Source organism: Grampus griseus, assembly GCF_964374135.1.
Source record: "Grampus griseus genome assembly, chromosome: 2".
Lineage (NCBI taxonomy): Eukaryota > Metazoa > Chordata > Mammalia > Artiodactyla > Delphinidae > Grampus > Grampus griseus.
In genome coordinates this window covers 168,779,846-168,803,059 of record NC_139018.1, presented here as the reverse complement: position 1 = coordinate 168,803,059, position 23,214 = coordinate 168,779,846, and the positions used below count along the sequence as shown (strand labels likewise).

At 45.6% G+C, this 23,214-nt stretch overlaps 1 protein-coding gene across 6 annotated transcripts in view; it reads left to right on the top strand.

The window, feature by feature from the left end:
* Positions 1–23,214, top strand: part of FRMD4A (FERM domain containing 4A) — a gene marked incomplete at its 3' end in the record, with an annotated part of 330,271 nt that overhangs the window by 223,434 nt on the left and 83,623 nt on the right. For all 6 annotated transcript variants that reach the window (XM_082647379.1, XM_082647375.1, XM_082647378.1 and 3 more), the window contains exons 6-10: positions 438–494; positions 1,389–1,411; positions 13,418–13,501; positions 18,286–18,351; positions 18,586–18,643. In XM_082647379.1, the coding sequence (XP_082503505.1) occupies positions 438–494; positions 1,389–1,411; positions 13,418–13,501; positions 18,286–18,351; positions 18,586–18,643 (288 nt within the window). The remainder of the gene's footprint in view (positions 1–437; positions 495–1,388; positions 1,412–13,417; positions 13,502–18,285; positions 18,352–18,585; positions 18,644–23,214) is intronic.

The window sequence follows — 23,214 nt, the reverse complement described above, 5'->3', positions numbered from 1 at the left end:
TCTATTTTTCATTTTATTTAATTTTAAAAGCGTCACAATCCCACTGTAACCTTTTCTTCAGTAGAGCCTTATTCCTGGTTCCGAAGTAGAGTTTAGAAAGAAAAATGCATGTGGTTATCAAGTAACCTTACTCTGCTGATTAATCAGGTTGACAGATTTGTAAAAAGCCGGGGACTGGCCCATCCCTTAATTTCTCATGTAGACAGAGATGAAGCCCTGGAGGCAACTGTGTAGACCCAGGACCACTGGATTCATTCTAAGAGCTGTAAAAAGATGTCAGGGAGCATTCGAGTCCAAGTAATTCAGAGAAGATATTCTATGAGTGCTTGAGATTTTAGGGAACACCTTAGAAAAGAAATACCCATCCTCTTTGGGGAGAGATCCTAAAGAAACCATCATTAAAGGACCAAACTTATCTTCCGTGGTTTTCCTTTCAGGAGCTGATTGACGTTGACAGTGAAGTGGTGTTTGAATTAGCCTCGTATATTTTACAGGTAAGTCGTCTCCCCCTCGTCTTTGTATGCCAGGGCCACACACAGAAGAAAGAGTAATAAGACTTACCATGCGTGGCAGTTGCTATATCCACTAGCTCTTTGACTTCTTAGTTATTTTTAGCCACAAGCAGGAAAGAGCTACTGGGGAAACTACACCATGGCCGCAAATAGAGTCTTCTCTATTCTCTGTCCTTCTCCAAAATGTTAAGACTGTATTTCTCTGCAAAGGAAAATTGTGTGTATAACCTGAGATTGGGGGAAACTGAGACCATCCAGTGACCCCCTTTTCTTCAGGTCACTGGAGAAAGCCAAGTAAAAAGCAGGAATGAATTGCCAGGAGAATCACTGTCATGAAAGACAGGGAAAAGATCCTTAGCTTATGTGACAAAGAGGCCTACTGAGTATTAGAAACACTGGCAAGATGAGCTAAAATGATGTCATTAATTTATTCCTTCAGCAGGACTTAGTGAGCAACTACTGTGTTCCAGGCGTTATGCTAATGCATTACAGATTCTATGGTCCCTGCCTCCAAAAGCCCACAATACAAGATAAAACAACAAATAACACAAGACATGGACACATAGACAGTGCTATCCAGACAGACATCCAGGTTCAGAATCTTTAAACTGGAAAAAGTTAGATCAGGGCTTAGAAATGGAAACTTTCCCTTTGTCCTTATAAATCACTTTCTTTGTATATAACTTTCTGAAGTTTAATTGTCTCATATTCAAGTGGGAAATACACGTGTCCTTCCTTAATTATATTACTATAGCTGATAGGACGAAACAGCAGTCAGTCGGACTGGTTCAGTAGAGGACTTCATTACAATGTATTTTAAAATCTGTAACGTGGGATCAGAATGTGTCACTGATGTTGAATTTTCTTCTTCTACAGGAGGCAAAGGGAGACTTTTCTAGGTGAGTTTACGAGAGTTTTTGGCTTAAAAATGTATTCTGTTGCATCTCTATTAAAAGAAACTATTCTGTCTTTTCTTCGTAGGAGAGCAATTTATTAATATTATATCTTAATGTTGAAATCCAGTTCCCAACTTGTCAACGGAAATAGATACATCAGGCAGAGAAAGCCCAGTGATAGGAGGATATTCTGCACCAAACGAAAGTTACTAAGAGGCTGAGGTTAGAACCCACTGTCACACATGGCCATTGTATTGAGGTGTGTCAGGTCGCCCAGGTGTCTTCATGGAGCCTTGAATTATCACTGTGGTATGAACTATAGTGATAGAGAGAACCCCATGGATGCAAACATCTTTTTTTTCCTCTGTTTTAGTTCCAACGCTGAAGGTACAAAATCCTAGCCCTCAGGAAGATGTCTTTCATGAAAGTGTTACAATATAAATATCCCACTTCTACTGTCTTTCCTTTTCCAGATGTTATGTTAGGGAGAGAACATAAACAGACTTAACCACGGGGAAAAATGTGCCCTGCTTTAATAACCCTGTATAGATCCACAAACTTCAACCTCGTCTTTCATTTCATTAAGCGTGGCCCGTTGACCAGTAGGGCTGAAGTGCCAGTCTCTCCTGATCATTACTGGAGACAGAGTAGGGGTTGTAGCCATCCACCAACAGGACTGTCTGCTCAAAGACAGACATCATTCCTGGGATTCTGTTTTATTGAACTCCCCTGAGGGAAGTCCAGTATAGCTCATTCTTTAGAATCAAGGTCTAGAGATATGAAGACTCAACCACATGTACAAGAACAGCATCAGAGCGTGGGATCCTGGCCCATCATTAGGAAATTAGCAAACTTGGTATGAAAGAGAAATGCAGGTTATACCTCTGCTCCGTGAAGGAACTTGGGTGTTTTCTCCTGCTTTGGGGGATCTGATGCCGCCTAAACTACTTCACCTGGTGGTCTCCCTCTACTTGTCCAGCTTCTCAACTTCATGCTGACTGGTTTTTCAGGTCGTAGCTGCCTTCTCTCTGCTCGCCATGCATTTCTAAGGCTTTCTAGCAAAGGCAGAGGTATATTTTCTCACTCAGATATCTCAGCAAAACCAAAAAAATTCTTTGACAATCTAAAACAAGGGTCAGCAAACACTTTCTGTAAAGAACCAGACAGTAAATACTTGGGTTTTGCAGGCCACGCAGTCTCTGTTGCAACTACTCACCCCTCCCTTTCTAAGTGCAAAAGCAGCCAGAGACAGTAGGTAAGCAAATGAGTATGTCGGTGTTCCAATAAAACTTTATTTATAAATTCAGAAATTTGAATATCATATACATTTTCATGTACCACAAAATATTCTTCTTTTGATTTTTTTTTTCCCCAACCGTTTAAGACTTTTTTCTTAAGATTTTTTTCCCAACCATGCTTAGCTCACAGGCCACATAAAAACAAGCAGGGGGGCTTCCCCGGTGGCGCAGTGGTTGGGAGTCCGCCTGCCGATGCAGGGGACACGGGTTCGTGCCCCGGTCCGGGGGGATCCCACATGCCGCGGAGCGTCTGGGCCCGTGAGCCATGGCCGCTGGGCCTGCGTGTCCGGAGCCTGTGCTCCGCAAGGGGAGAGGCCACAGCAGTGAGAGGCCCGCGTACCACAAAAAAAAAAAAAAAAAAAAAAAAAAAAAACAAGCAGGGTTGGCCAGTGGGTTGTAGTGGGACGACCCCTGATCCTAAAATATAGTCCCTTCAGCTCAGTTTGATTATTTGTAGAAGGAGACCTCCAGGCCCCTTTTATTTAGGTTTCCCAAGTTCTTGCTATGAAACAGAGGTAGTCCTTTTTCTGGGGGGGCGATGAAGGTTTATTTATAGCCTTAGCAGGAGACCTTGTAGGTGGCCAGTAACTGTTGACCGAATGGATTGAGTGCAACATTTTCAGGATCTAGAAACTATACTTTGTTCTGTTTTTTCTTTGTTAGTTTTTTATGCCTTTCATTTGGTATTGGACTTGAGGCTCTTGGTAAGTGCAGGTTCATATCTATTTACAAAAGGCTCTAAAGTCCCATGAAAAAATGGTTTAATAAGCACAGATCCAGTGGATTCCATTGTCCGGTCCACTTACTCTGAAGATACTTTTCCCTGCCTTCTCTTTCACGGGCTCTGAACTCTGCTGTAAATATTATTTATTTCTGAGAGCCCCCTGACAGGATGGAATGTGAGCTGAGAACAGCGTCATCTGGCCCCACAGATCCTGGGAACGTGGGGCTACAGGGATGGTCAGTGGGGAGGAAGGGCAGGCCTGGCCTCCAGTAACTCATGGCCCCCTCAGGAGCTTGTGGAATCCCAGCTTGTTGGCTGCAGAGAAACAAAGGATCCTGGTTTGGCTTCATTTGTCAAAGTGTTCCCTCACAGTTTGTTTATAACAGCAGCTGTCTGGGGTGAGAAATAGCCTTCAGGGGAGGGGAGAGGTCAGACACCTTATCCAAAAGGTCAGTTTATCTCCCAGCGTAAAACTCACGTCACAGAAGTTGGGATTCCCTGATAAACACCGTTCTCTGTACGAGCCCACGGTTCGCATGCTTGAGTGGCCCGGAGTTTCGGAACAAGAGAAGTAATCCTTGATTTTCACCTCTTCCCATCCACATCTGGGAAAATCCCCATGACATTTGGTTTGGTGGCCAAACATCAGGCATTTTAGATGTCCCATCCTCATAGTTTAGTATTGTAGAAAGTTGTTTTTGCTCTGTCAATGAATGCCGGACTCTATAACCTTAATCGTATTTAACTGAATGGCTTTGACTTATAAACACACCCTGTAAACACAGTACATTTTCCTGAGCAGCATTCGTAACAGGAGATGTCAACTTAGAGCACCGGGGAAGCGTTTTATACAGCACGTGGTCCAGGACTTAATTCTGAGATCTTCTAGAACCTAGAGGATCCAATAACCTTTGAAATTAATGGTCGCACACAAAAGGCAAAGTAACTCTTTCATAGCCTGATGATCCTGAATTTCTGCCTTCCTAAAAAGCTACTTTGCCCAGGATGCTATTATCCTGTATGTTTGCATTTCAGTGAATAGACGCAGATTACATTGATGTGGAATGAGTATTAAAAATCTCTATATTATGGGAATTCCCTGGCGGTCCAGTGCTTAGGACTCAGCACTTTCACTGCTGTGGCCCGGGTTCAATCCCTGGTCAGGGAACTAAGATCCCGCAAGCCACTCAGTTGGGCCAAAAAAAATCTACATCTTAGGGGAGCAAGTTCCTTGATGTACAAGAGGAAAAGGGTTCTTTTCACAAAAGGGAGAAGTCGAAAGTGCTGATATTACTTTAATAGAACGAGAGCTATGTAAGGTCAACCCAGAGCCATAATTGCTGTTTCTCATGAAACTCACAAGCTGTTCTGTTTCTCCTTTTGGACTCTTTTGTGCTCAGCAGACCCCTGAAGGCTTATTCTTACGTAACCCCCTTTTCTTTCCAGTGAATGGAAATGTTCACTTCCTTGTCTTATTGAGCTTGAAAGATTATTCTCATGTAACCCCCTTTTCTTTCCAGTGAATGGAAATGTTCACTTCCTTGTCTTACTGAGCTTGACAATGAAATCTTGGGTTCAGTGTTGCTGAAAGAAAATGAGTGAGGTATAGATAGGAAGTATTGTCCATGATAGGAAGAAATATATGTCACCCATGTTCATATTCTAGCATAGACAAATTTGTAAGATATCGTGAAAGGTTGAGGAAATCGTTTTATCTAAAAATATTTTTTCCCTTGTATTGTTTTCCTTAGCAAAGCATGTAGTGATCGTATTTCATTTCCTGGTACATATGTATGTAAAAAAAAAATGAATGTCCATCAACAATGAGGAAATCAGTGGAGTTGGCATTTCTGTTTAAAACAATTGAATAGCCTAAGAACTGTTCATCATGGCAGCTATATAAGCAAATATTAGGTTGAAAAGGGTCAAAACAGTTCTAAAAACAAAAAGTTCTCCTTTGATAATCACTCCTGAGCATTAGTCAGCTAATACACATTTTCTAGGATTTTATACATACTTTATTCATCATAAACTCTGCAGTGGTTTAAGTGCCGAGCACTGATTTTTCTTATTAAAAAAAAAATTCCTTGTAAAATAGATAGCTAGTGGGAAGCAGCTGCATAGCACAGGGAGATCAGCTCGGTGCTTTGTGTCCACCTAGAGGGGTGGGAGAAGGAGGGTGGGAGGGACACGCAAGAGGGAGGAGATATGGGGATATATGTATACATATAGCTTATTCACTTTTGTTATACGGCAGAAACTAACACAACATTGTAGAGCAATTATACTCCAATAAAGATGTCAAAAAAAATTCTTTCAAACATTCAGTTACCATAGAAAAATAATACTCTTGTCTTTAAAAAGGTCAATTCAGGGAACACCTAATTTAGTCAACTGAACAGGACATTCAAACTGTATGGTCACATTCTAATTTAATGTAATAGAAGACTTATTAATACACTGCACTGAGCAAGGTATTATTTAAAGAATTTGATTTTTTTGCTTTTTTTCCCTAAGGGGACCTTAACTGAAAACCCTAGTGGCTAATCTTCATACTCTGATTTTGAGAATAGCCTCACTTTTTACTTTCTGTCAGCCTTTCTGAAAGGAGGCCACCAAAAAAAAAAAAGGAGGGAAAATAATCATTTTAACAACATTTTACCAAATCGGTGAATTGATTAAAAATAGTTTATGCTGAGACACATAAATACATTCCCAAATCATACTGCCTTTGATATAAAGAATCATCCGCAGATTAACAGGGACTAGTAAAAAAACATCTGTTCTGTAGAATTTTTTGCTAACAAGATTTATTGAAACCAGACCGGTAAAGCTTGGTTACCCCAGGCCGTCTGTTGGGACCTGGAAATATCTTTGTTCCAGAAAACCAGATATATTGATGCTGATCATTAAAAGACTTATAAGGACCAGTAAGCAAACAGCACCTGAAAAGGGCTGATATTAAGGAAATCCCATGTAAAGTTCTGTGGGTCACATTTTGCTTACCTGTTAGGCAAAGTTCATCATGTGCTTTAGAGGTGATGGGAGGCTGCCCTCCATCTGCAGGTTGTCTATTCCAAGGAAACACAGCAACCAACGTCAAAAAAGCAACGCTGTGATTGAATACAGAGGGGTCAGTTTCTGTGACGTCCGTACAAAGTTAAAGGCTGGTGCCAGTGGGAGAATATCTGCTTATCAGAGTTCCAGGGTCAGTAAGGGTCTTACTGTGACCCTGATTTATCAACCTACAGGGTTCCAATTCTGCTTCTTAATAATAATAATAATAATGCTTTAGAGATAGAGCAACACGTTACTCCATCAATAGAAATGAGTAGCAGGGAAATTGAGTTTTACCTCCATTTTAGAAAAGGAGTTGGAGTATTTATTTGTCCTGAAAAATTCCTTTCAGCTTCCTCGGACTGCCTGGTCTTAGGTCTCTAGAAGAGCAGCTAGAAGCAAAAAAAAAAAAAAAAAGTGACGACTTTTTAATATTTCCTCTTCTGTAAACCATGGAACCATGTGTTCACTAAGCCAGAAAGATAAAATGAAATTTCTGTGGGAAAAACAAAAGTACCCTCTTGATTTTTTTGTTCTTTGTATGAAATCTCGTCTGCCTTTCTTAAGAGCATTTGTGAATTACTGCAAGTGAAACTTGGTTTACTGGTATCTGAAAATTCCCTATTTGTAGGCTTTTGTTGTTTTGTTTTTTTGTCAGACTAGATGATGCCTTTTAGGCAGTCATAGGTTAAAGGAAGAATTTTAGAAGATCAACAGGAAAAGAAGATAAAGGGCTGATTTTCTTCTAAAAGACTTCTTTTGGTAACATAAACATTTGTACAGATTACTGTCTTTAAAAAGATGACATTATTTTCTTGCCCTGCTAAGAGACAGCGTTGAAAGTTGATTAATCTCAGGCAGTGGTCTATAAATCACAATTCTGGGCTTCCCTGGTGGCACAGTGGTTGGGAATCCGCCTGCCGACTCAGGGGACACGGGTTCGTGCCCCGGTCCGGGAAGATCCCACATGCTGCGGAGCGGCTGGGCCCGTGAGCTATGGCCACTGAGCCTGCGCGTCCGGAGCCTGTGCTCCGCAACAGGAGAGGCCACAGCAGTGAGAGGCCCGCGTATCGCAAAAAAAAAAAAAAAAAAAAATCACAATTCTGAATCTACTAACATCATTACTTTGCACTCACCTAAATGGTTTTACTACTGCAAGTCATAGCGAGCTCAGTGTTAAAGCAGTATGAGAGCATTTGATCATTTGCGGTATATTTTCCTACAATGTTTTAATTGGCCTCTTGAAAGAAAACAGCTGATGGGGTTATATACTAAGAGAAATCGATTTGCTGAGACTTTGAGATAATTAGTAAAAAAAAAAAAATACTCAGACAGCTGTGTTTGGAAGAGTCAACATTTGGAATACAACTTACATAACCTAATAGTACCTTTAATACCCAAACTTGCAAATTTCCCTATTGGAAAATGACTAGAAAAAAAGTCATCTGTTAAGCTTGAAATACATGCAGCCCAAAGGAGAGTTTTTGTGGGAAGAACTTAAAGTTATATAATTCTTGTATGTTATTTTATTAAAAAAAAAAGAGGGAGAGAGAGAGAGAGAGAATGGGGTGTGTGATATTTTCCCATGACTTCTAAAGGACTTAGAAGGAGAAGCAGCTGGAATCTTTCATGCCAGCAAGACCTTTTGAAAGGAACAGAATCTGAAATTTTGAAACAAAATGTTCAAGTGGAAATGTTATTACAGAAAGCTTTGTTTTGTGCACAAAAGTCCATTTTACTGAGCTTTTCAAGTGTGTAATTCACAGTTTCCAAGCATAGAAAAGTATTCAGATAGGGTATTTTGCAGGAGAATATTCTTCCAATCCTATGGGAATTGTTTAGATATACCGTAAAGGAGGCAATTTTGTATTATGACAGCGTGTCTCATTTGCTAAATATTTCTTTAATATCAATATCATATTTTGAGTTGACCTTGGTAATAACAAAAAGGTTCACGGCTATGACATTATGTCAGTTTTTCAGAATTAAGATTTTGACTCAAAAGGATAACATAGAAAATTAAACAGCTTTTAGAGTAGAATTATTGTCTCAAATTGTAGGCTTATAAAAAATTTGTTTTGAATTTTTACAAGTTTACAACTATGTTAGAAACGCAAAAAATGTTTTCTGTCATCCTAGAAAACCAAACTCACTAATCAAGAAAGAAATCTTTACTTAGATAAATTACCATCAGAAATAAAGGCACATAATTCATGAATGTTGGTAACTTTGCCCCTCCGTACAGGTGGCAAATTAGTGTGGCATATTTATCCACGATACATGCCCAGAATCCAGAATCCTCTGCTGGAAGAATCTCAGAGGGACCCGCAGGTGCCTCCCTGGTGTCTGCAAATGGTCACACAACTACAAGAGAACCCTCACAAGCATCGTCCTCAGCCACCAGTTCTGTGAGCCTCCCTGTACCCCTGAAGGAGAGTATGTGGTAGGGAGGAGATAGCCAAGTGTCCCCATTTTCTTTGCTAGAACATGAAGTTCAACTTGGTTAAAAAAAAAAAAAAGAAGAGAAGGGAAGGAGAGAAATTGTTTCCTGCATGGTTATTAAGATAAGCAAAGAAGAGAAAATTTACAGCTGTCCTTATCCATCTGTCTCAGAGTTTTCTACATGTATTGTACCGTTGAATAAAGTAATACAGATCCACAATGCATCTCTGAAACTTTAGGGTCCAGTGTTTCTGAACCCAGAACTTTGTGGGTTTTAGATGGGTAACGCGGAGTATACCGTAACACCCACGGCAGCGTCTGAGGCAGCTCCTGGAATCCAGTCTGTTCACGCTTCTGCACCAGAATGTGGATATTCACACCAAGTGGAAGAGAGAGAGAAAGGTAGAACATTAGGTTCACCACCAAGTGGGTGAGAAGGCTTTATATCTTAGAGATTTTCAGATTTTTGGAATTGCGGGTAATGAGGACCCATAATACTCTTTTTAACTTATGAAATCCATCTCTCTGGAGAACTTGACCTTCATGATACACTCATGAAATACGGAGGAGTTAGTAGGATACTAACATGATGTTACTGTCTCTGAGTTTTGTGTCAGTCCTTTTTTGTGACACTAGTGTAACTTTCTGGCTTTAGTGCTCTAGTGTTTTAGTACCAGGACACCTCAAAACCACTGGTTTCAGGAAGAATTCTTCCACACGAAGCCAGTTCTGTCTGCCCCAGGTTTGTCCTGCAAGTTATGGACATCTCATTTAACCCAAAGGGAATCTTCTGAAAAAGCGTTTTGTCATTTTTTAAAGGAAAACAAGCACCTTGTGGATTTTGCTAATCGTCCTGTCAAATTTCATCTTTGCTTTCTTCACTCTATTGTGTCTTGGTTAAATTTGTTCTTGCTGTTATTTGTGACGGATCCCCTCGTTGATGCATATTGCTCGAAACCTTAGTTTTCCACAGTAGATCATTCAAACTTCCCATGTTTTATGAGCAGGGTAGACAGTAGAACCACGATCCATCATCTTAAAAACAAAAAACAAAGCAAAAAGAACCCAAGTCAAAGACTTAACGTGTCATTGAGAGACCAAGTTTTTGCTGGCAGCATTAATCACTACCTAAAAGTTGTGAATAAAATCTGGTTAATATTAAAAATAAGAAGACTTCAGTTTTACTCTCAGTTTAGCAAGTGATTTTCCTAGAGACCTTTTTTCTTTTGCTAGAAATGGAAACTGACCGCTGTTTGGAACAAGGAACTGTTTTAGGGTATTTCATAAGTTGGCATTTATCATTTGTCCTGACTCTGGGGGAAACGTCCAAGTAGAAAATCTTGAGAGAGGAAGCTGGGAACTTCTAGCACATTCTTTCAGTTTCAGCTTCCCAAGTCTCTGGAGATAGAGTGACCAGGTCTCCCATTAAGGCAGCGTTGTGATTTGCAGCCAGGGTATGGCCAGATCATCTGACAGGGCTGGCCCCCTCTAAGTCATTACAGATGTTTACAGACAGCAGAAAGGCAAATAGGACATTTCTACATAGTTGTCCTTTGGGGCGGCTTAAGAGCCCTGGATCCCTTCCAGACTGTAATGGATTTGGATGGGCTTCACGCCTTCGTGATTTCTTGTTGTGTTTGTCTGTGTCACCTGGCCCTGGGGGAGCGCTAAAAAAAAAGCCACTGTAGCTCCAGCCAGGAAGTCAGACCTGGGACTCTCATCGGGGATGCTTGTTTGCCAACAAATGAGTGTTTAGTGGGTAAGACAATCTCTTCCTCCTTTAGTTCCGTCCTTCCCCAAATATACTTTAGATGTGATGAGTGGGAGTTAAACCCACACTCGTACTTCAGGTTAATTGTCTTTCTCACAGTTCCATTCGATAAATGTTCAACCTGTAAGGTGCCACCCTAGGCACCGATGAGTCCGTGACACAAATCCCTGTTCTCAGGGAGCTTATAGTTAATAAACAGGGAAGATAAGACCCAGAAACTCATCACTGTAGGCTCTTGGGTGTTCGGGGACCTGAGTATTCCTTTATGCCTTAATAACATGCAAGTAAACATTCCAAACTCTGCTTGGGAATTGAATTTTCCTAAACACAAGGAGATGACCTGTGTGAAAAGCTCCAGTGCTGACCCTTGCCTCCTGGCTAAACTTGAACTCTACCAGCCTGGCATGGAAGGTCCTCAAAATCCTATGCCTCGTCTGCCATTTATTTGGTCTGCTTAACCCTTCCATACCACCCGTTCTAATTGATCTCTTCAGTTCCTGGCCTCCATACTCTACTGTATTCCACTGAGAAGAAAAATAAGATTCCTGTCCTTTTCTCCATGTGGGCCCTGCCCCAAAGTCTGCTTTCACAACAGAGCCCACAGGGGCCTTCCTTTCCTCCAGACTTTAGTCTGTTGTTTGAATGGACATGATCCAGTACTGCCCATGTAGTCAGTTCTCTTTTTATTCGCACCTCTCACTCCCCGCACTGAATTGTGAGCACCTTTTGAATGAGGACTATGGCTTATCCTTTTTTTATGTCTCCCTATAGCAGGGCCTCCATAAATACATTCAACTTATTGATAATTAATCAATAAACCCTTGCCACCTACGTGACAACCATTCAAGGACTTAGATTTATTGATTTCGGGCTTCCCTGGTGGCGCAGTGGTTGGGAGTCCGCCTGCCGATGCAGGGGACACGGGTTCGTGCCCCGGTCCGGGAGGATCCCACAGGCCGCGGAGCGGCTGGGCCCGTGAGCCATGGCCGCTGAGCCTGCGCGTCCGGAGCCTGTGCTCCGCAACGGGAGAGGCCACAGCAGTGAGAGGCCTGCGTACCACACAAAAAAAATAAAATAAAATAGATTTATTGATTTCAACAGTTACAAGTTGAGATTTTCCTTCTGGCTGGTTGTCCAAAGCCAAGATTCACAAACTTCACTGTCACTGTTTCTTAGTCCACTTGAAAAATCCCCTTTCTGGGAGCAGCTATAAGGTCACATCCGTGTGTTTCTTGGTCACCAGGTACATGAACTTGAAGTATGGAAATGGTTTTGCCCACTGGCACTTGGCATCCTAAGGGTAGCTGCTGGTTCCTAGCTGGAGACAGTGTTTCCGGCTGGGCGGGGGCCCACAGAAAGTCATGTGACTGTGGTGTTCCCTCCTTCCTTTGTATTGACCTGTGAGCTCCTGTCTCGTTGCTTTCTAGATGCTACTGCCCGAGGTCCTGGTGGTCAGTATCTGCCTTGATTTGCATGAGCAGAACGGAAGCTGCTCCCATAACCTGGGTTAGAACTGTGTGTAAATGCAGGCTTCACAGCAAGGGCCGTGAGGCGCCCTGGTGGACCAGCACAGGGAGACGCCTTTACACATCCCCAGTGGATTCTGCTGGCTGGCTCTGGAGGTAGACATTGGGGGCCAACACCCAGATGTCCCTGTCCCAGCAGGGGTGCGGGTCTGCTGAGCGCCCACAGGGGCGTCAAGCTTCTGAAGCCCCCTGGTTAAATTAGGGGAATTTAAAGTATCTCCCAAACCTGAGATCATGCGAGTCTGAAGGGAAGGAAGAATTTCTGGTCCAGGGACTGGACGCGAAAGACCTCCTCCTAGCGCCTGATAATCCACTTAACACTTTCTGAGTTGTTTCTGGATCATGTCAAAAGCAAATGACAGATGAACTTATATACAAAACAGAAATAGACCCAGACAGAGAAAAAAAAGTTATGGTTACCAAAGGGGAAAGGGGGGGGGATAAATTAGGAGCTGGGGATTAACGGATACACACTACTATATACGAAATAGATAACCAACAAGGACCTACTGTATAAGCACAAGGAACTCTACTCAATAGTTTGCAATAACCTATAAGGGAAAAGAATGTGGGAAAATATATATATATATATATGTAACTGAATCATTTTGCTGTACACCTGAAACTAACACAACATTGTAAATCAACTATACTTCAATCAAAACAATTTTTTTAAAAAGCAAATGTTATGCATTTGTCATATTTTGGACAACAGTTTCTAGCATGTGCTCAATCCAGGCAAAGAAAACTGGCCTGTGGGTTAGTGAGGGAAACAGCTTAAGGAGAAAAATAGTCGAGCTGTCCATTCTCAAAGCCCACGGCGGGGCCCTCAAGACCTCCCTAAGGTCCCCCCATGGGGAAACTGGTGACCCTTCTGCCCACATTCCTGCTGCCCGGGGACACTCATCGGTGCCCCCTTGGCATGCAGGGCTTGAAAAGAACCCACAGGCATCTGAGACGGCTCTGCCCGGCCCTGCCCTCTACAAGGAAAGGCCGCTGGGCTCTGCGTGCTGTGTGTTCTTTTGCATCTCTGCTAAGTAAATAAGTACAAAGAAAGCACCGCTTTTCACTAAAGGGGAACAGATGCGGGGTCTGAGGACAAGGCTGCGCCGGGTCGCCTCGCGTGGTGCTGTGGTTTTCTCCAAGGCTGAGCATGTTTCTGCCATGCTCCCTGTCTGCCCTGTCTTCCAGCAATGAAGTGGTGAGGACGGACTTGAAGAAACTACCAGCACTTCCCACGCAGGCTCTGAAGGAGCACCCCTCCCTGGCTTACTGGTAAGCCCCCTTTCCCTGCATGCCCCAGGCATCCCCCCCTCCAGGAGGGAGCCCCTTCTAGGGACGCAGGGGGCTCCTGGCGACTGTCCACCCTCCCCGCCACCACGGGTCCGCCTGGACCCCAATCAGACAGCGACTGCAAACTGTATCGAGTGGCTTGAGTCTTCATGAAACTGTTTTCTGCATTTATTTAAATAACACGAAATGTGTGAGACCTCTTTTCCCTATTTTCTTTCTTTAAAAAACAAAAAAACCTTCTAAAATTTCCCTCTAGATGGTTTGCCTCCTTGCAGAGTCTTTCCTGAGCTGCTAGAGTTTCGCTTTGGAATCCTTGTCATTTGATGACAGGATGTGTGGGGTTTTGAGGTGTGGGAGGAGGACAGGGTTTTTTTCTTTGCAGAAGAGAGAGATTGATTCTTTTACTTTCCCACAATGTTTAATATCTCCTGATTTAGCTTCCGTGTAACATTACACCATAGTTCATCTGTCAGGCCCTGAATTACTGACTCTAAATGAATCGGGTACTTGAACGGTTCCCAGGTTGTGGTTCGGGTCACAGTGGAAAGGGGTTTGCATTGCCGGGCAGTGTGTTGAAATACTGCTGGGCTAGCGAGCCCTGACCACTGTCCTTTGAAAGCAAAATGCCGCTCCCCCAGTCATCCTTCTGACTCCTTGACAAAAAGCACTGTGACGGCTTTTATTTAAAAAACAGTAATAAGATAAAACAAAAATCGCAGAACAAGTCAATCTTATTGAATTATAACATATGACTTTTAAGCACTTCTGTAATATGCTTTATGAAGTTGCTAGTTTACTAACAATTCATCCTGTCCAGACACCTTTCCGGTCGACAGACTAGTTGTTCAGTCATCCGGGTGGCTTTAAGGGATTCCTTTGGCTGGGATGGGGTGCGTCTTGCTTCAGAGGGCATTAGCAGGATGAAACTCCAGTACCTAAATCATTTCTTGCCAAGAGACCAAGTGGTGATGGGGCAGCTGGACGGGAAACAAAAGAGCTGAACCCTGAGGCTGAGAGCTCCCACCCGTGTGCTGGCATCCCCAGTTTCATCTCTCTGAACAGTTTTGTTGCCATTCTTTTTTTTGGTTACACAGGTGTCCATAAATAGTGGCTTTAGATCCTTCTAATTTGCCCCCAAAGAACAAAATTGGTTTAACGTGCAAACACTTTGCACGTGTCAATTTCCAGACTTCCAACCTGGCAGCGTGCACATACGAACACCCTCAGATGGCACTCCTGTTGCCTTGTTCGTGGAACCCAATTGCCCTCTCCCCAATTCCTTATGCTCCCTGGGCCTTACCTTCTCTATCCTCCCAGCGGTTCATTTTCAGGAAACCAATGGTGAGGGAGATGCAAGGAAGTAACTTGAGAAGCTGGTAGATCTTACCTTGTGAAATGTATTTGCCAGCGGGGGCTGTAATGTTGCTGGGTTGTCTGGAATCAGAGTTGCTTTCAGCCTAATCCCTCTCTCAGTTATCGCATGTGTTTGTTTCCAAACGTTTTTTACACCCTGTGCTCATTTCAGAGCTATGAACACCTCCTTGCCTCTCCTCTTTCTCCCTCTGGATTTTGTTCTGTTACCTCCACAGTCTGCTCTGTATGCAAACATTATCACCAACACAGAAACTCCTTCCTTCGTGCTTATGCTTTCTCTTTTGTCGTCATGAACAGCTTCATCCTCATCTACATCCGTAGCTGTCCTGTCAGAACAGCCCTCTATCTCTGTGACCAGGCCAGCGCTTTCCCCGGGCCTCATTTAGACCCAGAGGTGCCCATGTCACTGTCTAAATGCACTGGGAAGATGGCAGGACCGAGGGAGGGATGGTTTTGAAGCTGGTACCCTCAGCTGCTCTACAGCTCAGCTTATGCACAAACAAGCCAGTAGCATGAACCATTCTGATGATGCATTGCTTAAAAAAAAAAGTATACACACACACACACACACACACACACACACACACACACATTCACAGATGCAGTGGCCAAAAGAAGCCACTGGGAGCCCATCCACCACTAGTCAGGGAAGGCATTACAGCCTAGTGAGCAAAAGCGGTGGGTTTTAGAATCCCAGCCAAGCCTCTGAACTGTGGGGTCATGATAGGCCAGGACGCTCATGTGACTTCTCTGCTGCCTCGATTTCCCATCTCTAAAATGGGACTAACCATATCAACCAAATTCAGACTGTAATTAAGAGAGGAAATAAAAAGGCACAGAGTGCAATTAGGAAGTAGGGGAACGGTGCATAGTAATGCTGAGTCATCACATCATAATCCTTTCTGCTCATTTCCCCCAAGCGTTCAACAAGCTTGGACTTCTCACCCCACGTGATTTCTCTATCGGGGAGGCATCCGAGGCACAAAGTGCCCAGGGCCACAGAACAAGGCAGCATCAGGGCCCCGACCTGGATTCTCTTGAGCACCTCTACTGCAAACGCGGGACCACTTGTACCGCCCATACAAGCTGTGAAGGGACATCTTCCCCTCACGGGCCGACGGCTCCTCCGAGACAGGGAGCCCTGTGGCCATCGCCTTGTTTCAGGGCTCCTTGTCTGCAGAGATGGACCAGCCATCCCATGCCTGGGGCGCGGTCAGCCTCGGTCATTTGCCTTTTTCCTTCATGGAACGCCATGTCCTCCAAATGTGTTTTGGGCTCCCGTTTCCTCTGCCTCATGGGTCTCTGAGGATAATCCCGTCTAGTCCGCCCCAAGCATCTGGTGTAGTTGGTGCATGTGAGTCATCTGTCAAAGCCTGGAGAGGGGCGGGAACAGGGCTAGGGCTGGGGTGGGTCTCAGGCGGCTCTTGTCACACGCCAGCCTATGGAGTTTCCACTGGGGCAGAAGAGGTGGGAAAAGCCGAGGAAGAAGGAAGATACTGTGGCCTCGCGGTGGGTCTCAGACAGCAGGAGAAACCAGGCGAGGCAGGGCGACCGATCCCCACAGCTGTCAGGCACGGTGAGACCCCCAGGCTCGGACCAGTCCGTTTGTGAACAGCTGAACAGCGGCCAGCAGGTGTCGCTGACACGGCTGGTGTTCGTCCCCGCGCCGTGCGCACGTTCACAGCCACAGCACTGTGTTAAGTTCCGTCTTCCCTCCTCAGCCCAGGGAGCCAGGGACCCTCTTTGCAGCTCTGTACCAAGGAAGCAGGCCTGTAGCTATGCTGCATGGCTGGACCCCGGAACTAGAAGTCCACCTCCCCAGATGCCACGTCGTGTGGCAACCCAGCTGTTGATTCAGTGGCTGTCTGGGGAGGAAGCTGGAAGGGTAACCCCAGAACGGCCTGACACGACTCTGATGCTCTGGGAGGCTGGTGTCGCCCCCAGAGAGGACGCTTCTGGAGACTCCTCTGTCAGGAGAGGGCTTTGTCCCCCTCCGCATAGAACTTCCGTGGTGTGTGGGAGCCAAGGAGAAACCCGGCTGCGGCTGCCCCTTTCTGAACAGAGGTGCCCGGACCCCATAGACACGACCCTCAACTAGACCAAGGCCCCTCCTAGGCAGCCGTCCCCCATCCGGGGCATTAGAGAAGACACTTTCCTGTGAGGGGCCGGCCTTACGTGCGTCAGATTTCAGAATACTCAAGTGAAGGGAGATTCACAGAAGCTTGGGAGAGTAACTAGAAGGTAACTAAATGACCCCCAAGTACTAGATGATGAACACATAGAATGTGTGACACCCCCCAGAAGTGGCCTCGCTGACAAAGAAAGAGGGGGGTGAAAGAAGGCTTTCGATCAGTTCCGGGGTACTAAATGAATAATAGCTCGTAAAGGTCAACTAAGGAGGTCTCGAGTGTTCGTCCCTGGGGTCGCCTCCTTGTCATGGAGTCCACGGGCCAGCGGGGAGGAACGTGAGGCCGAGGCGTGAGGTGGAAGGCCGTGCGGCCCGGTCCCAGAGGCCATGCCTTTGGCCTTGATCCCTCAGCAGGTGGGATGTGATTCCCAAGGTTGCTCCTGAGCTTCCAAAGGCCGCGGGGCTCGGGCTCGCTTCCCAGAGGGGCCCCTGCCGCCGTCCGCCCCGTCGCAGGAGGGTGTGGCCTGCATTGCCCCTCAAGGAGCGAGCTGGCCTCTTGCTGTGTTAGAACTGAGGTTTCAGAAGGTACCGGGGTGCCCCTCTCATTTCTGCCTCCTTCTTATCTCGCCAGCGCGCCTCTGGGCCTTTTGTTGCTTCACTGTCTGTGTTAACCGGCCCCAGATTCCAGAACTTTCCCCTCCTCCTTGGACGCCCTCAAGCCTGCCTGCTAACTCGGGGTGGGGAGGCCGTGGGTATCCTGTCAGAGTCCACGTCTGCCCGCCCCACCCCGGAGGCCCCGTGCCGACGGGATGCAAGAGAGGAGGAAGGGGAGAGGGACCCGAGGGAGGTCAGCCGGAGCGTCCACGCGCACCTCCGGCCAGTAGCCCTCTTCCTGTCTCCTGTCCCGTGTCCCTGCCTGCTGGCCCACACGCTCCCCACTTCATCCTCTGCTCCCACAGTCTCATTTCTTACGAGGAGCCAACCCCCAAAGCCCGGGCTTTCCTTTTACTGATGATAAGCCCAAGACAAAGAGAATGCGAGTCCTCTGAGGAGGAAGCAGAAGCTTTGGGTACATCCTTAGCCCTAGGCATCTCACTTGGGCTGCATTCGGACATGCTGCTTTCAGGACAGATCATTTTTCCAGGAGCTCTTGGCTCCTTGCAGCTTCTCATGAGGATGCTGGAGCTCACAGATCTCTCCGTGAGCGGGGAGCGGGGCCGTCGCCCTGGGGACTGAGACAGAGACTCCTTTCCTCTCGTTCTAGCGAGGACCGGGTCATCGAGCACTACAAGAAACTGAACGGCCAGACCAGAGGCCAAGCCATCGTCAAGTAAGTGCCCCCCAACCCACAGTGCTGCTGAGGCCGTATGTGTGTGTTCACATAGTGTATGTCAGGGCTGTTCAGTTCTGCTGGGAGAGACGTAGCTCTGGGGGCAGGTGGTTCCATGTATCTTTCACGTAAATGATTACTCTGAGAACTTTATCACGTGCACACACACACCAATATGTGTACGATTCCACTTCTGCCGAATAACCAGGTGTGTGTGTTGTGTTGTCTTCCCAGCTACATGAGCATCGTGGAGTCTCTCCCAACCTACGGGGTTCACTATTACGCAGTGAAGGTAAGTGAACTCATTTGGTGAAAGTTGCCACCATGCCCTAAAAAAAAAGTTCTCATTTTTTTTTCTTTTTAATCTTACTGAAGATTTTTGGGGGAGTGGGGAGGACTTGGACAGGAAGATCGCATGCTAGGGAGCGTTGGGACAATGGAACTCCCCCCCCACCCCAGTGTAGTGAGACTTGATTTGGGTTCTCTGCAAAACTCACTTGCCTTTTTGTGGGGTGGGTGTGGTAAATGCCTACTTCTTCATTCTCAGAAGAATCCTGGAGATCGGGACTGCAGAGCCTCTCAGGAAAATTCCATCTAAGCACAAAGAACAAAAACTTTAAGCAGAATCAACAGTGTTTTTCTTGGTGGTCAAATGCCACGTAGGCAACTTAATAGGAGAAGTGGGACTATAGGGGCTGACAAATCAACAGGCTCTGTCTTCTTAAAGAAGGAGTAAGTCCAACGTAACACAGGCCCCCTTCTAAATTCTCTTGCGTTTTATCCATAATGTCCCAGACTGGGATCTCCTCTTCGAAATAATAGGTAATGATGTCCTCACGCACCCTCTTCTATCCTGAGAAAGGATAACTTCCTTTTCTTCGTTTACCCCAATGTGAAGTTTATCAAAGTCATTGCCCAAAGTCCAGACAAAAAGAGCAGAAAACACTTCTGAACTCAAGACAGTCCCACCAACCAACCCGAGATTCCATGCTCTTCCACCAGTTTCCTACCCCGTGTTTCCACCCAACTATATATATATATTTTTTAAATATTTTCAGGTGGAGTTTTATTTATTTATTTTCTTTTTAATTTATTTAGTTTTGGCTGCGTTGGGTCTTCGTTTCTGCGCGTGGGCTTTCTCTAGTTGCGGCGAGCGGGGGCTACTCTTCGTTGCGGTGCGCAGGCTTCTCATTGCGGTGGCTTCTCTTGTTGCAGAGCACGGGCTCTAGGCGCGCAGGCTTCAGTAGTTGTGGCGCACGGGCTCAGTAGTTGTGGCGCACGGGCTTAGTTGCTCTGCGGCATGTGGGATCTTCCCGGACCAGGGCTCGAACCCGTGTCCCCCGCGTTGGCAGACGGATTATTAACCGCTGTGCCACCAGGGAAGCCCCCGACTATATCTTTAATTCCTTTAGACCAGAACATAACACCGTGTTTCATTCATTGTTGTGTCGCCCACGGCAGTTTGCACGGCACTTTGCGCGTCCTTGGTACGCATTTTAACGTAATGGCCCGTATCTTCCTCTAAACTGCAGCCTTTTGATGGCAAAGACTGTTGCACCCTGTTATATTTCCCCAGAACCCAGTGGAGTGCCTGGCACTTAGTAGATACCCAGTAAATATTTACCAAGTACCATTATTGAGAATTGAATTGAGTAGTTGGATGTACACATTTCCGCGATGGGAACAAGTGTCAGAATGATATTTGTGGAGCTCCGTTATGAGGCATGTACGGGGACTCCAGTCCCACCCAGCAGCTCAGCCCAAGATCTCTCAGAGCCTGCAGTGGTTCAGTTCTTCCTGATGTCCTTCCAGCACGCTTCCCACCAATGGAAGCTATTCATCCCTCTTCAGCATGACGCACAGACCTCCTAGAAGCATCGCAGCCATCCCTGCCCTGCTTAAGCCTAAGCTATCGTCTGTCATGAGAAGTGTGACCTGGTCTCCTGGGCTATCTTCTGTCCCACATGAGAAGGATGGATCCTCTAAAAAGACTTACCCCCCCCCCCAGTACAGCTGGCTGTGTCCTGGGATGTGGCCACTGAAGCCAGTGGGCAGTCAGCTCCCCAAAAGGAAATGGAATTGATCATGAAAAGAGGCTCAAAATCCCCCTTTCTGGCTGCCAGGGTTCAACTCTTACACTGCTAGTGAGAGTTTGGAGCCCGTGTCCATTCTGCCATCTTGCTACCAAAAAGGAAACAGAAGGGTCCAGCAGTAGTCCTGACATTATTACAAGAGGCGTGTCACAGAAATCAAACTGTGAGTCTTTCCCTGAGTTGTGGAGATATTCGACGGTGATGTTTAGCAAAGGGGTCTGCATTCGGGAATGGGAGCCAGGAACGCGAGAATCCCCGACTCCATTCCATTCTCTGATTGGCTGTTTGTTCTCAGCTTGACCTCACCTCCGTCGCTCATAATTAAAGTAGAGATTATGAGGGCTTCCCTGGTGGCGCAGTGGTTGAGAGTCCACCTGCCGATGCAGGGAACATGGATTTGTGCCCCTGTCCGGGAAGATCCCACGTGCCGTGGAGCGGCTGCGCCCGTGAGCCATGGCCGCTGAGCCTGCGCGTCCGGAGCCTGTGCTCCGCAACGGGAGAGGCCACAGCGGTGAGAGGTCCGCGTACCGCAAAAAAAAAAAAAAAAAAAAAAAAAAAGATTATGAAATTGGCTTCTCCAGCTACCCCACGGAAGTTTTCTAGATGCTGGAAGACTGTTGAGATGGCTTGAGACAGCCAGATGGGAAGGCTTTGAGATAAAACCTCATCTGGTCTTTTACTTGCTTAAACCTGCGTTCCATTTCCTCCTCAGCCCTAAAACTTGACAGAAGGGCAACCTCTGATATGCATGCTTTCTGCCTTCCAATCAAACCTTAGAAATAGACTCCTTTGCAGCTTGTTAGAGGCCAGAAGCAGACCTTGTGATTTTCCAAGTGCCAAGTGTGCCTGTGTGTTTGGCTTTTGGATTCTCCAGACGTGAGTGATTGCTCTCCTATCTATTTGGAGAAAGAGCCTAATTAACTATATCGAGACTCACTGTTTGGTGGCCTTGTAAATTTCACAATGCCGCATCTCACGGTGCGATGAGAGCTCTTACCTCGACAAACTGCAATTGCAGTCGCCTTCATCTCTCCTCTTGTCCTGTTCTCTGAAACCATTGCAGTCACCCGGGCGCTTTCCAGAGACAGGGGTTTTATACCTTTAAAGAAATTCAGAAACTTTCCTAAAAATTCAAAATGTATTTCTTCTGCCCTTTACCTTGGTGCTTACCTTGAACTAACTCTTGCCCCACATATATTTGGAAATGCTGAAGCCAACTGTGAGTTTTCAAGACACCCACCATGGGGTATGTTAGATCATTCACGCATGTGGCAATTAGGACAAATCCAGGGAAAGGCTGATATGCCCCCTGTCAATGCCTAGCATTTGGGAGCGTCTAATTAACAGTCTTGAATGAAGATTTACAACTTACAATCTGGGGAGCCAGAGGTCTCTGTTAGAGGAATAAAGATGGTGTTGGTGTTTTTAATTCAGTTCCCAGAGTGTCTAAGCTTCGATTTTGCTACCCCAGTCCTGCCAGATAGCCACTGTCTTCATGAGGTGAACAGGACGCACACCTTATGAGCACCTGCCTACCCTGCACTGCCATTGGCCTGCTGGGGGGAAGGGGAGGGTCTTGAGTAGAGTAGGACGCAACCTTTGCATGATTCCTTTGTCTATTAAATTAGAGGAGTCCTTGATAAGAACCTGCTGTATAGCACAGGGAACTCTGCTCAATCCTCTGTAATGGCCTGTATGGGAAAAGAAGCTACCAAAAAAAAAAAGTGGATATATGTATATGTATAACTGATTCACTTTGCTGTACCCCGAAAACTAACACAACATTGTCAATCAACTGTACTCCAATAAAACTTTTAAAATAAATAAATTTATTCAGATAGGGGAAAACAGTGATATAGAAAACGAGCTAGTTTTGAGAGCATTTCCACTGTTCTGGTAGGAATAAAATAAATACGCGTGTATGAGCTACAAAATTTAAAAATAAAATAAAATTAGAGGAGTCTTGAATGCGTATTACTAAGTGAAAGAAGCCAATCTGGAAAGGCTGCGTATTGGATATTCCAACTATATGACATCCTGGAAAAGGCGAAAGTGGTTGCCAGAAGCTGGGATGTATAGGCAGAGCACAGAGGGTTTTTAGAGCCATGAAAATACTCTGTGTGACACTACGTGTGTGATGGATACGTGCCCTTATACGTTTGTCCAAACGCATAGAACGTACACCAGCAAGAGTGGACCCTAAGGTAAACTATGGACTTTGGGTGGTTAGGACGGGTGAGCGTAGGTTCCTCATTGGCAACACAGGTACCACTCTGGTGCAGGATGTTCTTCACGGGGGAGGCTACACATGTGTAGGGATGGGGGTACATGGGAAACTCCTGTACCTTCCTCTCAATTCTGCTGTGAACCTGAAAGTGCTCTAAAAAAAATAAAATGTTTTAAGACAAAATTTTCAGAGGAGTCAGCTTCCATAGTCTCTATGGTTCCTTCCAGCTCTGACAGTCGATGACAGTTTCTCGGCCCAGAAGGTCGTTCTGTCAGAATGTTCAGCATCTCTCAGATTTTCCCTGTTGGTAGGTGAGGGGCCCAGCTCTGAAAACCTAAAGTCTTAGAAGGAGAACAAAGAACAAGGCGTCCGCTTCTTACTCAGAAACGGGGAAAGGACCCCAGCTGGTTAGGAGCAGAGCTGGGTCCCCAACCCAGGGCACTTACTAAGTCACTTTACTGAGCATGCTTTGATGACAGGGCACACCCGTTAAGGTAAGGCACAGCGAGGTGGGCTCCGTCCACTTCAAGGAATATGCATTTC